Source organism: Zonotrichia leucophrys, chromosome 2 (assembly GCF_028769735.1).
Source record: "Zonotrichia leucophrys gambelii isolate GWCS_2022_RI chromosome 2, RI_Zleu_2.0, whole genome shotgun sequence".
Taxonomy (NCBI): domain Eukaryota; kingdom Metazoa; phylum Chordata; class Aves; order Passeriformes; family Passerellidae; genus Zonotrichia; species Zonotrichia leucophrys.
Window position 1 is genome coordinate 26,634,187 of NC_088171.1, and position 17,670 is coordinate 26,651,856.

The window sequence follows — 17,670 nt, forward strand, 5'->3', positions numbered from 1 at the left end:
CTAGGGTACGTGGCAGTGATTCAAAGCTGCACCAGAAGAAGTTTAGGTTGATCATTAGGAAGCTTTTCTCTTCTGAGAGGGTAGTCAAACTGAAACTGGCTTTCTGGAGAGGTGGTTCATGCCCCAAGCCTGTCAGCGTTTAAGAGGCATTTGGAAAATGCCTTTAACAATGTGCTGTTTTTTTTTTTTTTTCTTCATCCTCCCTGAAGTGGCCAGGCAGTTGGACCAGATGATCACTGTAGATTCTTTCCAACTGAGCTATTCTATTCTATTTCATTTTATTTCATCACTGAAATTGAGCTGATGCTCAATCCCCAAGTTTAGAATGACAGATGGATGTAGGACAGATATAGCATCTGGACACGGCACTTGCATGCATCTTGTCTTTTTCCATGTGTTTTCCCAATTGATCCCTGGCATGGACAGGTTCCTCCCAATTGCTTTTGTGGCCAAGGTGACTCACATATCCCAATCTGCATTTGACGTGGTGTTGCCAGCAGGTGGAGGGAGCTGCTGCTTCCCCTCTGCTATGCACCAGTGAGGCATCAGAGTGCTGGGTGCGAGATACTGGTGGACATACTGGTGATGAGAGGCCAGAGAAGGGTCACACATGATTGAGACTGGACCATCTTAAATATGACAAAAGACTGAGAGAGCTGCTACTGTTTACCCTAGAGAAGAGAAGGCTCAGAAGGCTCTTATTCATGAATATAAATACCTCAGGGAAGGGTGCACAGACGACAGTCAGGCTTTATTCAGTTGTGCCCAGTGAAAGGAACAGGGGCAAAAGGTACAAACTGAAACAGGAACATCAGGGAGCGCTTTTGTCACCATGAGAGTGACCAAGCTCTGATACAGGTTGCCCAGAGAGGTTGTGGGGTCTCCATCCTTGGAGGTACTCAAAAGCCACCTGGATATGGTCCTGAACAACCAGCTCTAAGATGGTTCTTCTTAAGTAGGGAGTTGGACGAGGTGGCCTCTGAAGGTCCCTTCCAAGTGCACTCATTCTGTGGCTGTGATTTCCTTTTCTTTTCCAAGACTGGTGTTTCAGGAAGTACTTGGGAAAATCTAACTCTGCTCTGGCTTAAAAGAGCAATCATAAAACTGCCTGTGTGCTGACTGTCTCTTGTAGCCAGGCACGGCCCGTTCAGCTTGCTAACCAGTTCCAAGTGGTTTGGTTAGGTGGCTGGGGTAGTGCTGTTATATGGCAGTGGCTTGTGTCAGCTTGCCAAGGAAACAAGCTGCTGCCAGAAGCTGTGCAGAGCCAGCATGTGATCAGGGAGTGCTCTGGACTTAAATCTTATATGAGATTTAGCTGCTTGCCATCCCCTCTGTGTCACCGTGACATTCACCTGTTCAGTATTTCATTTGCAAGAAAATATCCTCATGTCCATAGCATATCTTCAGAGATTTGAAAGGAGAGATCTCATCACTGGAGCTGTTGGAGCGAGGTGCAGCAGGCTGCTGCACAGTGGCACTTCTAGGGCTGAAGAGTTTGAAGGGTCAGCATCGAGGAAAACATGTACAAGTTCTTACAAATGCCTGTCTGTATCACACTTAGCAGCTGTTGAAGGCTTACATTCTAAAGAAAATTGTTTGAAGGGAAAACAGTGGGCTTCAGCCTGTCGAGTATTGTGTTTCACTAACACCTAGCTTTCTCTTTTTGCATTTCCTGTCTTCAGGGTTTTGAATGTTTACATCAGTTTAAGTGCTGTTATTTCACTCCTGGCTTTGTTTTGTCACCTGTGCTTTTATTGTTTGACTTGGTTGTGGCTGAATTTTTATGATTCAGCCTCTTCAAGTGTTTTTATATTACAGTAATTTGGGTTGTATAGCTCTTGTATTTCTGCTTTCCTTAAATTTTATAAAAACATTAAAAAGAAATACAAACACTTGATGTAATACAGAAAAAAAATCTTTGTTAATGTTTCATTATACATAAATTCCTTTTTAAAAAAGAATGGGTTTCTTGTGGTACTTTCCGTTCTTCTGCTTTCAAGAAATATGAACTAAAGAACCATGACTAATGTTAATGCCAGAGCAAAAAATTATATGGGTTTTTTTTTTCCTTCTTCATGTAGTAACTTAGACTAGGCCAAAAGCTTTTAAACTGTTCTTTTGGTGTCACAGAGAATATTTTCAACACACATATTCTTGACTCTTAAATTGGTTGTTTTCATGATAAGAAGGATTGCACAGGGCTGTAAACATCTTGCTCTTTTTCTGATTGCTACTTTATTGGTGAATCACAGCAGATGGTAGTATGGAAGTGAGAATTGCTCTGATGCTCTGTTTTCTTTTTCCATAGATTGTCTATCTTAAGCTGCTAGATGTGAAATTATTCCAGTTCTTTCTTTAAGGTCAGTTTTGTGTTTTCTTCTGTCCTCATTTCATCATTTATGTAATTACTGGCAGTGCCACTGCAATTCTGCTTTTCTGTATTACTGGGCATTGTCTCTTCATCTTAGTCTGCATCTTTGGTGTTTTTAACATTAAATTATGATTCTTCTCTGGTTTTGTGAACATTCAGAAAAGGCTGAAAATCAATAGTATATATACTAAGATCCTTGTTGTATAGAAAAACTTTATTGCATTTAACATATTGGTTTGGCTCAAAGGTCGCCTATAGTTCTTGTTAAAGGGGACTGACAGAATGCAGGAGGAATAAATTAACCCCTTTGTGCAGCTCTGTAACTCATCTTTGTCCAGTGCCTCGTATGTTCTCAGAGCCTCATAGAAACACAAAATATTTTTTGCAGCCTCACAGAATTGCTGTAGCTCAGAGCTTATTATTTGCTAATGACTGAAGCTGTGCCAAAAGCATTATTCTTAACTATCAGCGATTGTGTTCACTTTTTTTTGTAAGAGAGAAACATGAGGAGGAAGGGAATTGCATATTCCTACCAAGGGAGATCTTTATCTTTAGGCAGTGAATTCAATTTCAGGTCTCCTATAGAAATAAAATTAATCCCATCTGGAAGGGAAAAGTGCTGTGCTATATAGAAGAAATTACTGCAGGAATGTGGTACTATCTCTGAATGGTGGGTGTATTTTCTGTGATTTTGTGCTGACAGCTTTTTTAAAAAAAACCCACAACTAAGTGCTTTTTTTCTCAGGTCTGTGTGACTGTGTATCCAGGTCTCCAAACTTCCAATTTAATTTTTACTGTGAAATGAAACTTATATGAGACTGGTTGTTCTGAGCTTTCATTACCTGAAACCTCATCTTATCTAAAAGTAGTAAAACTGCAGCCTGATTCTGCAAGTGCTTAAACTGTGTCCTTATCTTCAAGAGCACGAGTGTTTCCATTCAGCTCTGTGTTTCTTTGTTGGATAGGGGCTTTGTTCTGTTTTTAACATGTGATTCAAGAAATGTAGTGGTTGCATTTCCCGTTGCTGGGGAGATTTATGTTTACTTTTGAAGTAGCACAGTTGATAAGATTCTTAAAAGAGCATCACAAATGCATTGCCTGCCTACAGTCTTTCCCTTACCCATGCTGTACTGTATGTAGCTCTGGTTTTTGTTTCTGTGCCAGCTCTATTTTTTGTTTCTGTGCCACCCCTCTGTTTTTTTATTAATTCTTTGTTTTTTAGTTTATACTTAATGGTGGGTTCAACAAAGCTACCGAAAAGCTGAAAGTAATACTTGGTGAGCTCTTCCTTCAACAAGAAAATCTACAAGCACAACTTTTGTTTCTAAGAGGCTCCTAGAGAAGGAAACATGTTAGTCTTTTTAATATGTGGGTTTTATACTGCCTCCCCACATTCACAGTCACAAAATACAGCAGGTTCTGTTTTCCTAGTGCTGGACTGGTGATTTTAACAGCATAAGGATTGAGGCCCGAGCTTTGGAGGTGCTTTCGTTAATTTTTCTTGGTTTTCTGCCTCAGACAAACCAATATGTGGGTTTTGATTGTAATTTTGTTTAGTTTGGGTTTTTTGTTTTCTGTTAGAGAAATACTGCTGGCAGTGAAATTAAGCTACTTCAGAAACAGAAAATTCCAAAATGAAGATCAGCACTTATTTATGTAGACAAGATGAATCCTTTGGGTTTAAAAAAAAAAGGGGATAGTGTCAACGACAGTAAAAAATCTAGTATGTGAAAGTGCTTGTAACCTTAATTTGGCTAGATCAAATTGTCCTGATTGCTAATTTACTCTGAATTTAAATGCCTATTATCTTTTAAGCAGTGACGTTTAGGTATGTTAAGTATGGACGATTTAAAAGACTAAAAGTGCATGGTTCCCTACACAAGTCTTTTGTGCCATGTATATACTGATTAAGACGCTTTTCTTTGTGCTAGAAAGAAGGGAAGGGGGACATAAAGTGATAGAGCTGAAAACTGTACAATAATGCAGATCTCAAAAGAAAAAAATGTGATTGGAGCAACTGCAGCTCTGGCACCTCAAGTGACTGACTGGAATTTGAGCCTTTACCAAAGCTATCTGTAAGATTTTGCACATCAAGTTGATTTTGCTTCTTGTTGTTGCACACTTAGGATGAAGGTAAAATTGCATTTTAAACTGTTCCACAAATGCCTCTCCTTCATACATCATTGGAGCAGAAACCTGACTCTCAAGCATTACAGCACAGGTTTTTACCACTTGAGCTATGGGACTGACAACCCTAATTGGTAGCAGGAGAAGACTTATTCCCTCAGGGCTGAAAAAGGAATATGCTGCTGGCGCCATGTGTTGAGCCTGGGTGTGGGGGGAGGTAAGGAATAAATGAGATAATTAGGAGTTTCTACTGTGTAATCTCCATGGAACTGGAAATATCAGTATTTCTCTTGCTAAGGTAGGAAAACAAGTGAAAAGGAATAAAGTGCTGTAAAATATTATTTTTAAAAAATAACAGTATTCCTGGGATTGGATCACAGAATAGTTTGTTCTGGTTTTGTGCACAGTAATGTAGTTTATTTGGTGGCCAGAAGTTGCACTGTGTCAGCATAAGCAAGCAGGCCAGGCTGTGGGCTATTCAGTCTTCAAGTCTCAGGTATCAGGCCACAGTTTGAATAGTTGCTGCTTTTGCCATGATCTATTTATACACTGTTCCAGGCCAGTGCTTACACTTCACACAGGACTTTTTGCAGTGTACAATCACTTGTAACAGCAGGATTTTAGGTAGTTTATATGAATAGTCAGTACTGAGTTGCCACGGGTCTCTGGCCAGGGCAAAAAAAGTCTTGTTTATGGTATCATGAATATTTGGGTGGGGAATGAAGAACTCCAACAAGTAGTTAATCCAGGATTTTTATCTGTCTTTTTTTTTTTTTTTTTTTTTTTAATCTGCACATTTCACAGTAGCACTCTTCACTCTTTCCCACATTCTAAAGATTCTTCTTTGTTAAATTCAGTGTGAAATAATGTTACTGAAACTTGACTCTGTATTCCTCTTTAATTCTTTACCCTGGAGTCCTTTCCTCTGTTGGAGATGTATATTTGATGTTGCTATTGATTTGTCAGTCCCTTCTCTGTAACATGTTGATGTCTGCAAAATAGACCAGAATTCTGCTCCTCAAACTCTCCTTCAAAGTTGAAATTACATTATTCTACTTTTCCCAATTTTATATTGGGTATTTTAGTAGAGAAGGTCTTTGCATGCCTTTATTTAAGCCTTCCTCTTTGTGTTCAGCACATAATGTGTTTCAGCCAGACCACAGGCTGCTCCATGGGTTGGTGTTGTCCAGGGGTCCAAGTTCAGCCTTTGAGGGACCCTCATGGGTTTCTTCATGGGTTTTTAGTATTTTTGTCCTATTTAAGCTACTCATAATTGCTTCTATGTAATCTTCCAGTCCTGAGAGAGGGGATACTGAGCATTTTCTTCTGCAGTCCGTGGTTTTATCCCAATTGTTTCCTTGTTTTGTTCTAGCAGTGGAGCTGCCTTGGAAGATTCTTTTAATCAATTATTGTTGCAAAAAATTGCTACAAATGATTTTGCTGCTTTTTCTTTTAAGGAAATCATTGGTAACTGTTAATCAAACATACTGAACTGTTAGGCTGTGTTTAAGATTGTGAACTGGGAAACTGAAAACAGTTACTGCCCTCTTTGAAGAGAAAGCTTGTCTAATCACAATACAAAGTAGCAGAAAAATATGAGTACATATTTCATATTTTGATATAAAATATAAATGCTGAAAGGAGTTTCCATCTTTCATTTTCATTGAGAAAAAGTTTAAGTTTTGTTAGTTTCTTGTTTGATTTTTTTTGATGATTCCTCTCCATTCATAACTTTGTATAAAAGCCTTCTGTGCTCCACTCTACTCTTGCCTCTTGAAGTAACTTGCTGCATCAACAAGGTAATTTATCTGACACAAAAATGCCTGATATTTCAAATTGGGTAATAAAGATTAGGTATGTGGCCTTACTACATACCTAGTGTATGATCTAGAGTGCCTGATCAGAATTTTAGGCAGTTTAAATGAATAGTCAGTACTGAGTTGCCACAGGTCCCCAGAGGACAAAAAAAGTCTTGTTTGTGGTATCTGTTGGTGATGTTTGTTATGTGAACTTACTGTAAGTTCTGTTATCATATGTTTATTTAACATATTTTGCCTTCATTTTAGATAACACCTCAGAGGACAAAAAGAACCCAAAGAGACTATGTTCAGCTTCTTCCGAAAAAGTCAAGATTCAAAGAAGGTCACAGTGCCAGAGAGAGAAGCAGATGGATTTGTTATTGTGGGTAAGTGGTGCTTCTGTATAAAGCGATTCTTCCATCTTTCAAATTTTGATCTTGAAGTTTCTTTGAGATGCTTAGACTAAATGAAATGTTAAGCCATGATAAAAATTGTTCGGTATTCTTATTTTTCCTGACAAGTTAATTTTCCTAGTCTGCTCATTTGGACTAAATAGCTGAAGTTTTATTTACGTAAGTCTGAACTCATATTCAGGACCACTGAAAATGTAATTTCTTGTTTTCCTTTCATACTGAGTGGGGAAAAGTTACATCCTTACAAAACAGTGATGGTTAAAGTTTAGACTTCCAGCTTTATGATTAGAATTGTGGAAAGGGAATATCTTACTGCAGTTTTTAAAGGACTGGATTTTATTCAGGTTCCTTCATTTTCATTTTACCCCCAGACTTTTTGTATTAGAAACCAAGAGGTGCTAATGAATTTCTGGTCATGGTGAATGTAGGTGCTCTGTCTCAGAACCTGACTCTTTAGTTTGATAAGAATTAAACAGTTTAGGGTTTTCAAAGTCTTCTTTTTATTCAAAAACTAATCTGAAATATACACACCTGTGAATTGGCTAAATTTGGAGCTTTGATCGAGCTCTTACAATTTTGCAGGTCAGCTTAAGTGTGCAGAAGAGAAAAAAATATTGCTGTCATGCCAAAACTGATCCTTTTCTTTTTTCTCTTTTGACAATTTGTTTTCCTCCTTGTGAATCTGTCATCATCAATATTCAGCTTCTTCTGCTCTTATTCACTGACTCATTTTTATCAGGAATCTCACGGTGTTTCTCTGTTTAATTGTTACTTCTTCTTGAGCATTTTCAAGTTAGAGAAGCTGATAATTAGATTATTGAAGTCCTATCAGTATGAGAGACTATTGGAACCCTTTCTGAGAACTTAGATTTCTGGCAAAAGTTCTCCATTGAAACAAATCTGTTTCACATCTGTGACTGTGTTGTCATGCTTAATGGCTGCCTTCCACTAGATTTTGTTCACCTGCAGCAGTTCTGATGGCTACATCAAGTCACTCCAGCATTTGCATTGTGGAAGGGTCAAAGGAGACACATCAATATCCTCAAAAAGTCTGGACACCATTTAGCATTTCAGTTTCTATAATAGGCAGAATTCTGCACTCAAATGTTGCTATGTCCTGATTGTGCATTCAGTTTAGCTTCATTCCTTTTTCCTGAAATGCTTTCGGTGTATATTTAAACTTTGTTTACATAAATCCGCATAAAATTTATCTGTTAAATATAAATTTAAGAACAATCAATTTCATTTGAGTCTTCCCTTTTTTATTATTTTTTATTTTTTGCTCAGACAGAAGTTAATTTTGCTGTCTGCAATGAAATGGACTGCCCTGGCTGAAGAGCTGCCATCAGCCTTATCAGTGAAGCATATCACTGTCTTGCAAGACAAATGTAGTTGCAGAATTATGGGTCAGGACTTGAGTAGATATTTATCTGGAAGGGATGTTCTTGTCTAGGAACAGTGTCAGTGGGGAAAAAAAAATCCAAACCACACCACTTAGCCATTCTGTTAGTTACTATTTTGTTACTCAGATGGAATATTCTGAAGCTTTTCTAAACTGGTGTAAAATATTCTGGAAATCCAATAGTAAAGACCTTTAACACATCTCAGTAGCAGATTTCTGGGTCCGTTAGTGTGAATTCTGCTGTAGGCAGTGAACACTCTCAGAGGGAGTGAGAATTTAATTTCTGACATTTTAAGTTGGTTCTTAAACCTGGTCTTTCATTCAGGGCATATAAGAACAAAAAGCCTAGTTCATCAATCTACTGTGGACATAGGAGGAATCTTTCTGTATTGGTTGATATTTGAAAAAGTGAGAAGAAAATTCAGTGCTTTACTGAGAAAGCTCCATCACAGCTATTGCCGTGGCAAATCCCGAGAATGATTTTTTTCTTTTCTTTTCATAACTTCTCCAAGTCTTGTTATAAATTGCTATATTTGAAATCTACCTTTTCCTTGTAAAGTATCAATGCATTTGGGAATTTAGTGTCTGACTAGAAAGGTGACTCATAAAAACAGCAGAATCAACAAAACCAACTTTGCAGCCTAGCAGCTGAATGAAATTCTCTGTTTTAGCTTTTGGGGTAAATATTGCATGTGTGGGAGTCAAGCAAAAATAATTTGTAATTCTCTCTCTAGAAAATAAATATAAAATATCATTTCCTACCAGAGACTAAAACATTTTTATGTCTAACTACCAGTTCACATATTTTGTGGGTAGTGATCATCTCATCTCTTCATGAAGCTGTAAAAATGGTGCCTGTTCTGTAACAAGCAGCAATATTACTCTGAAAAGGGAAAAGAGGCTTATGAAATAGGCTTAACACATGCAGTTGGTTTTGATGAGTGAATCAAATGCAGAAATATGGAAAAATGTTTCAGAGGCTTTCCTGATCATCACAAATTGTTTTTAATGTTAACATTCTGAAAGCCAGAATTAAGAAAACAAGTAATTTTCAGTTAGCTTGGGAATCTTGGAGAGTAGTGGTTCTTTAGGAATTCCTCACGTTTTGTGGCTTTTGTAATATAAAATAAATTCCAACCTACCATTCATTGCTAGCCTTAGAGAAAAATGCAGTTTTAATGCATTTTGGTTTGGCACACAACTAAAAATCTCCCAGCAGTCTCAAAGATCCAAATGTCCTGTAGTCCTAATCTCAGTCTAAGATCAGGAACTGAAAAACAGCAATGCTGCTTCCCATGTGTGTTTGGCAAGACAGTCGGAAACTCTGCAAAATCCCCATGGTGCTGATGGTGCAACTGGGGTGGGTGGTTTTTGCTTGAAGCAACTGAAGATCATAGAATCATAGAATGGGTTGGAAGGCACTTTTAAAGATCATTTAGTCCAACCTGCCTCCATGGGCATGAACATCTTTTAATAAACCTTGTCATTCAAAGCTCTGTGCAGCCTGACTTTGAATATGACTTTTTTGGGCAACCTATTCCAGTGTCTTATCACCCTCATAATTAAAAAATCATATAAATAACTAAAATCAATTAGAATCTTGTTCTGTAGGTCCTATTTCAAAAGGACTGCGAGAAGTTAGTTTTGGCTTCAGGTTTGGTTTAAGAGCCTGATGTGCAGGGTCTTGTTTACTTTTCCTGAGAGAATTGCAGTGAGCCAGAGGGAGGGAGCAGCAAATGCTGGTGCCTCCAGCAGGCAGGTGAGCCTGCAGCCCAGTGAGGGTGCCAAGGCTGCAGGGGCTTGGGCACAGACCTCCCTGAGGAGCAGGGCAGTGCCACACTCCCTGGACAAGGGCACCACAGCTCTGGGGACAGTGACCGGGGCCAGCTGAGACCCTGGTGCCAGGCACTTCTGCGGGGATCGGACACATCTGAGGCCAGGCCAGGAAGTTGGGTCAGAGCATTGTGGTGACCCAGGTTCCCAGGCATCCCTGCAGGCTGCTTTTGGCAAGGACCAAGGAATGAGGCTTCTCCCTGAGATCTCTGCCTGGCCCTGCTGGATGTGCTCAGGCTGCACTGGGTCTGTGCTGGCCATGGGCACAGAGACAGAGCCCTGGCACTGGGCAGGGGCTGCTGAGCCCCGTGCTGTGCTCAGGGCTGGACAGCCAGAGGGTTGTGTTGTCTCTCACTGTGTCTGCAGGCAGCACAGTTCTCTGAGGAACTCTTGATCTGGTCCTCTAACCATGCCTGAGTTCAAGGCTTTGTTTACTTTTGACTTGTGATTTAAAGGGAAATCTGTTCCATGGATTTAAGAGTTGTTGAGTTTTGTTTGGTTTTCTCTCAAGGATCTTTTTATGTTGGGTATTCGAATTGAGCAAATGGTTTGGAGAAGCAGCTCGTTACAGGTGCTGACAAACCTGATTTTTAAACGTATTTAACTTCTGTTTTCTTCCCTGAATCTAGGACAGATTTCACTTCCGTTTTTTATCATGTAAGTTAACATGGGCTGTCATTTCAGAGCTGTGCTCTCAGTTTTAGGAGCAAACCCCTTAACAAGTGGTAGGGAGTATTGGTACTTAAAAAGAGCACTTAAGTGTCACCTAAAGGTCATTTTCTGAGATTGAGAAATTTTGTAATTAAGTTTTTTCAATGAGGAAGTACCTAAGGAAAAGTGAACAGGCACAGGATTCTCATCACAGTAGTTATTGTCACAGACACAGGGAGGCTGTGGCCATGATAAGACAATTTGGAGGAATTTTGTACTAAATATACACTTCTGCACTGTGAACCTCCATACTTCCTACTGGGCTTTTCTAGAGCTATCTAGGACAGCCATCTAGAATTTGTTGCAATTTTTGGTTTAATGCTTATTTGTTAATATTTATCCCTATTGGAGTAAGCATGATTTTTGCCTGTCAGGTTTCCTGTCAATAGAAAATAGTGACAGACCTAAGAAATAAAGGGGTTTGAAATCTTTTCCAAATAAATAGAATGATCTGCGGTATTTAAATGAGTCTTGGATTTGTTCAATTAATCAGTGTCCCTTCTGTTTCAACGATGATGTTTGAAGAGAAGAAACTCTACAGAGCAAGTATGTTCAGGCTCACACCAGCATCTAAAATGTCACAGAAAAGGAGGTGGGAACTACTGTTTCTCATCCTGTGAGATGAAATACAGTATAAGGCAATTATTTCTTCCTTATTAAAAATACAGAAAAGAACTGGTACTAATACCAGTTGACAGGTAAAAAATTTGGGAACATTTTGTGAGAAGTGGGATGTTGTTGATTTCGTGATTACAACCTGCTATGACAAAGTCAGGAACATAATGGGCTGCAAAAAGAATGCTCAGGGAGTTTGATAAATTATGGTGTATGATAACAGGTATTCTTATCTTAAAATTTTGGTGGTCAGGTATGACTTACTCTTTTAAGTTAATCTCAGCAAGGCATTTGAACTTTGTCTTATTTCAAATGAGGTACTTGCAACTTCCTCTGATCTATTCAGTGTCTATATTGTTGAGTTAAATCACTATTATAATTCTTTCTTAGGGGATCATCCTCATCTGTAGGCAGGAGTATCCTCACTCCTCTGTGAAACTGTGAAAAGTATGATTTACATCCAGATGAAAGCTTCCCTTTGTCAACTGCAGTTATATTGCAGAAGAACATCCTTAACAAATGGGAAATCTTCTGTACTGAAGATACCAAAAAGTAAAATAATAAGCCCAAGTCAGCTTTTAGTTTTGGAAATCTAGATTGTTTTTCCAAAGAACAATTTTATAAATATTTGTTCCTCTCCAAACTGCAGTTTCTGTTTTGCCATGAATTTACTCTGCATGCAGGGAATTTTTTGGAGTACTTTGGATAAAGTGCGTATTTGAATTAAGTGACACTCCCAGTGTTACCCAACATGAAAAAAGGCCTTACAATAGAATCCTTACAGTTTCCATATTGATCTTAGTAGTAAAGATCTCTACATATATTTTTTTAAGAACCCCTTCAATGTTTGCCTCTGAGAGAAATGTATATATGTATAAATTTTCTGGGGAGAATCTGTTATGAAATGGAAATTTAATATATTGATACTCCTGAAACAAAGGAGTACCCCCTTACTAGTTCATTACTGCAAATCAAATACTTTTTCTGCTTTCTTCCCTCTGCATACACACCTCAAAGATTAAATGTATCAAGAGATTTGTAAAATCTTAGTGTTACTGCTGCTGTTTGTTTTCCAGGAGTTAGTAGTAATATGTAGTAAGTCCCTGTAAATATCTACTTTGCTTTTTCATTAATATTTAAGGAGCTTTTGAGTGGTGCTGGTAGGGAAGGTTGGGCTGCAGTGTTTTAAAATATACTGTTACATTAAAGAAATGTACAAGGCCTTGTGCCAGTTGGAAAAAAGCAGTGTCTCAATGTCCTTTCATTTTCTGCATCAATGGGCTTACATTACCTATTTTTTTGTATAACAGGAAGCACTTGTGTAGTTACTTCCAACCTTATAGTTTTTGAATAACCAAGCTACTGTTTTTTTATGGGTTTTGAGGTTAAAATATTTAATACTAATTTTATAGTAATCTGAGATTTGGGGATATCTGTTAATACTTTTATCCAAAGAATACTTTATACATGTCAGCCTGTGCCACTGTAAGTGAACCCTTTTGATGCTCACTAAGAAGTCACAGTATTTGAAGTGACCTCTTTTCTGAAGTGCTGCTTTATGGTTTTTATACTTAAAAACCACAGTAGTTCATCTGGGCATTGAATTTTGCAGCCAGAATTGATTGAAAAGCGAGGAGGAGGAGGAATTCAGAAGAAACAGTCCTCTCCTGTTACCGATCCTTAGTTGCAGATGGAGGTAATGTCTCCACTTCATTCAGTGATGAAGTCAAACTAATCCTCTTTGGGACTAATTTTGCACAAAAACAACCTGCGCTTTTCAGAGGTGCCACTAGATGGGGATTTCCCTCGGATTCAGGGCTCCCAGGGCTCTGCTCTCCCCCTTTCACACACAAAAGTGCACTAGTAGTAATTATCAGTGCACCATTTGATTAGACTCTAGGTTTTCAAGAGATTTATAAAAAGCTTTTTAAAGCCTAATATCAAATCTATAATGACATTCCAACCTAATAAAAACAATGAAGCTTGAAATGTTGACAGCATGTATCTAGATGTTGGCTTGTAATTCGTTCCAAACAGATCTGTTGAGGCCCATGTGGGACCTAAATAACACAAAGAAGTAAATTTGCATATTTTACAGCAGGGGGAAAAAACAGAATGCAAAAACATGAATAATTAGGAGCACAAGCTTCATGCTATATTAATACTGTTGAAAAGCATGTGTTGATTGTATTCTGAAAGCCAGTAGTGATTTGGTTGAGTGAACTCAGTCAGCATCTCTTATGCAGATTAAAGGATCTGGGTTACAGAACAACTGAAATTCATTGTTTTGCTGTATAAGGAGGTATATTTCTTAAAGGAAATGCTTTTTTTTTCCTTCTTGGATTCTATATAGCAGAAGGAGTCTTTCTCTTTAATACATCATCAAAGAATGTTTTTGTTCACAAATGACTGCATTTCTTCATTTATTTGTACACCTCTAGATTTTAAAAACAGTTCTCTCAGCCACAAATCAGATGTTAGTATATTTAGCACTTTAGTATACATGACCTAGTTACTTTTCATTCCACATAATTTCTCTTCCTTTTGCTTTCTAGGGCTTGAGCCCCTGGAACATACTTATGATGCGTTCATCCTATGAATTTATTATTTTTAAATTTGCAGCAAATGCCCTTCTCAAAATATTAGCATACAGGCCAGTTTTGAATCTGAATATTGTGAATGGTAGTGTTGGCTTCTGTTGATTGTAACATAAAATGTGCGGCGTAGTTTTTATGAAAGAAAAGGTTATTTATGTAAAAATAGTAAATAGTATCAAAAGTGATTTACTGTTTACTTTGGCTGAATATTGTCTTGGCCCCTTAACATACAACTATCTTAAAAAGTTACCTGGTTTTGACTGTGGACTCAAGGGAGGAGAAAAGAAAGAAGATGAAAACTTCTTGTTTAACTTGTTTTAATGCTGGCAATAAAGAATTATGTGCTGCTGTATCAAGCAGCTTTATTTTGAGGCTTTAAGAGACAAAATGCGTGGAACCAAACACTTGCATTCTGTCTATTAAGTACATCTTCTTAATTTGCATAACCAAAGGAAGAAAATGGTAAAATGTAGCTGTCTTTTTAGAAGTTGATGTAATTGTAAGAGGTTAAAGAGGCATCTGGCAAAAGGTTGTTTTGAGGTCACACATGCATCTGGCAGTTTGCTGCCAGTCCTCTAAGAAAATATTGGTTGGGGTTGCATTCCTGTTTTTCATATTAACTGCCTTCAGACTTGATGTATAATAGTCACTTTCTACAATCCAGGTCTCCAAAGTGCTCCTCAGAGGTTTGGTCCTACTGATTTTAATTTTTGCAAATACTGATGGAATCAGACTATGCTGAAGTAAGAAAATTCTTTTTTTCCTAGAAATTTTTTCTTAGAAAAGATGAAGACTTTTTTGGACATGACTGGTCTACAATGATGTGTTTACATAGCTGAGATTGTATTCTTTAACTTTTCTTATAGTAGGGTGATTACTTTTGACACCTGGCTTCTGACAGTTTTACTCCCATATGTACAAGTTCACTCTCTAATAGCAGTGCCATAGTGTATTGGCCTATATAGCATTCTTTAAGCAATTTGAAGTTGCAATATACAAAAGGAAAATTGCCTATTTTAAAACAGAGTAAAACCAGTAAAATATAGTGTAAAAGTATGGATTTTCAAATGCTGGTTGTAAACTTTGTTTCTCAGAACATGCTGGTCATTAAATCCCTTTTAGAATTAAAAGTTTATTTGCTTTATGATGCAAAGAAAATAATTCAGGGTATGAGAACATATTTTTAGGCCAAGTCTGATTTGCCTATATACAGTGGATTCACAGCTACAGCTAACTGAAAAACAGGAGGTGAAAAACGTGTTGCAGGAGCACAAGTTGATGTTCTGGCAAGTGATAAATTCAGGCTGAAGTCCCTCTTTCAGCAATTTACAGCATCCTTACATGATCATTCCTTGCAAAGAGCGCCCTAGTCATTAGCTCATGCAATCACTGCCTGTCTGGTTGGAGTCATTCATACTTCTACAGATGTTAATCAGTGTTCATTTTCTCATAAGGAAATGTTATGTTGAACTTATTTTACACACTACCCTCACTATCTCTGGCAAATAAATGGTTTTGTACTTTTTTTTTCCACTGGAAGAAGAAAAATTAGTGTTCCAAAGATATACTGTCTTTATTATTTTTAATTAGATATTATAAAGAAACTCAAGAAGGTTTTGTTCTGTGTTTTACAAGTGCTTCAAATCAGTCATATCATAGGCCTCAAGGTGAAATAGTAACATAGGTGTAAGGCTTTTCCTTAAAAATGAAAGGTGGCTTGTCATCTTGGCCAGAAAGATGTGGGTTTTTTAGCTGCTCCTTCTTGGTATACTAGTTGAGTACATTTTCAGTACATTTCAGGAAAAATAAATTAAAGGACATAGGGAACTTACCCATTCAGTTATTTTGCATTTCAGTGCTATTTCATCTGTTTTTGCCCTAACATGTCTTTGGAGGTTACCAAAAATATAATGTGCTTTCTGATGTCTGCTCACAGAGCTGAATGATCTTCAGCTTCTACATAGTGCTTTCCTCCACAAATGAGGGTTGTGTGGACAACAATGACATTTACTCTTTTCCTTCAGTCAAAAAGAAGCATTTGCACACAACATTGACCATGGCTTGCTGGGGAAATTATGCAGTAATCATTATGTTCTGACATCATCATTTAACTTTGTGCTTTTTATATCTTTTAGGAAATCTCCACTAATTTTAGTAAATTAGTGCTATTTCCATTGTCATGGGGATATCCTACATGACAATAAAAAATAAGGAATAACACAACTACCTCCTAGAACTAGTGGGCTGATTCATTAGTGCAGTTTGTTTCTCTGTTAGCACACCCCCTGCTGTTAGTAGTTACCCATCTACACTACAGGATATAATCCCAGCCTTAATTCTGTATATTGTTTCCTCAATTTACACATGGTTATTTGCTATAAAAACTGTGTATAGGGCAAAAATTATAACGGACAGAAAATACTTCAAAAGCTTAAGTTGATTTAACTCAGAATGTTGGTACAGTGTGTTTCTGGGGGAGCAACAATTCAAAACCCATAATATTAATTTTTGTCTTATTTCAGTTAGTTTGAAACTTCAGGGGTTTTGAGAGGGATGGAATGGAACCGGCTATTTCTTTGCCATTTTATTTTTCAATGGTAACTTGCCTACCTGATTCTTTCTGAATTATTTCACCCATAGGTCCTGCAGAAGGGCAGGACTACAGAAGATTTGCTTTACAAAAACATTAGAAAAGCTAGTGGAGCAGAAAGCATTCAATATTATCTTTAAAAGATTCTTATTAAATACACATACCAATGCACCCTTCATTAGGAGGCAAACTTGTGGAGATGATTTTTTTGGTTGGAATTGTTTTCTTTTAATAACCCACAAGATATGTCAACACTCTTATAAAAAGATGCACGAAGAGCTTTCATTAGGTCTAAATACTGACTCCAGTTGAATATAAACTTCAGTTGGATATACCAGCTCTCATGAAAATTTACTTCTACTTTACCATTGAGCAACCCAAAGGTGAGACCCAGTAAAGAACAAGTAGCAGTTTTCAGTTCATTGTACTGTGTACTGTGTTTTTAAAAAATTGGAAAGAGTGAACCTAGAAGTAGAATTAAGCATCTCTGAAATTTAGCTTACAAAATCTTTTTAGAGCATATTTGCCTAGAATGGCCTACTGGCAAAAAGCAGAGACCAGCAATGAGCATGAATGCTTGGTATGCTCCAGAGTTGAAGTGTCTGAATCAAGGCACCATACCTCAAGCACATCTGTCCACTTGACTCAAGACCAAAAGCTGAAGTTACAGCATGTTCTTCTTGAAATATGTTTGGTGTGTATTTGTGCTTATTCAGGCATTCATCTGAGAAGCAGGAGACCTCAGCTTGAACTGTGCATAGGCTGAGTGCTGTCAGATGCACATCATCCAGCATCAAGGTCTAAAAGTCCAGTGAGAGGACTCCCAGTGTTTATACTGTTTGCAGAGTGGTTCTACTTCAATTATGCAAGGCACAGCAGCTTCTCTGATACTGCATGAGTCATTGAACTTCAGTGGCCTGTGAGTACAAAAATGGGAATATTGATCTCTGCTCCCTGGCCCATGTGTGTGGTGCTTTTTTTATTTCTTAAAATGAAATTACTAAAGCTTTTGAAAAAAAGTTTCAGCATGAAGAGACAGAATGTGTTGCCAGCTTCTAGGCATCAGGCTCAGACTTGTTCTGATTTGTTTTACTTCTGTCCCAGGCAACCTTTCCTTTTTGGCTGAGCCAGTCCAGCTTCCAAAGAAAGGGGAGAAAGGTTCCCAAGGCAATTAAAGTGTAGCTGACAGAGGGAGCTCCCTGTGGCAGCCAG

General features: G+C 37.8%; 1 protein-coding gene across 4 annotated transcripts in view; it reads left to right on the top strand.

The window, feature by feature from the left end:
* Positions 1 to 17,670, top strand: part of UMAD1 (UBAP1-MVB12-associated (UMA) domain containing 1) — a 78,306-nt gene that overhangs the window by 608 nt on the left and 60,028 nt on the right. For 2 of the 4 annotated variants that reach the window (XM_064704374.1, XM_064704375.1), the window contains exons 2-3: positions 2,309 to 2,360; positions 6,565 to 6,683. In XM_064704374.1, coding sequence (XP_064560444.1) covers positions 6,602 to 6,683 — 82 coding nt within the window. In that variant the 5' untranslated portion in view covers positions 2,309 to 2,360; positions 6,565 to 6,601. The remainder of the gene's footprint in view (positions 1 to 2,308; positions 2,361 to 6,564; positions 6,684 to 17,670) is intronic. The other 2 variants (XM_064704377.1, XM_064704376.1) reach the window with 1 other exon arrangement.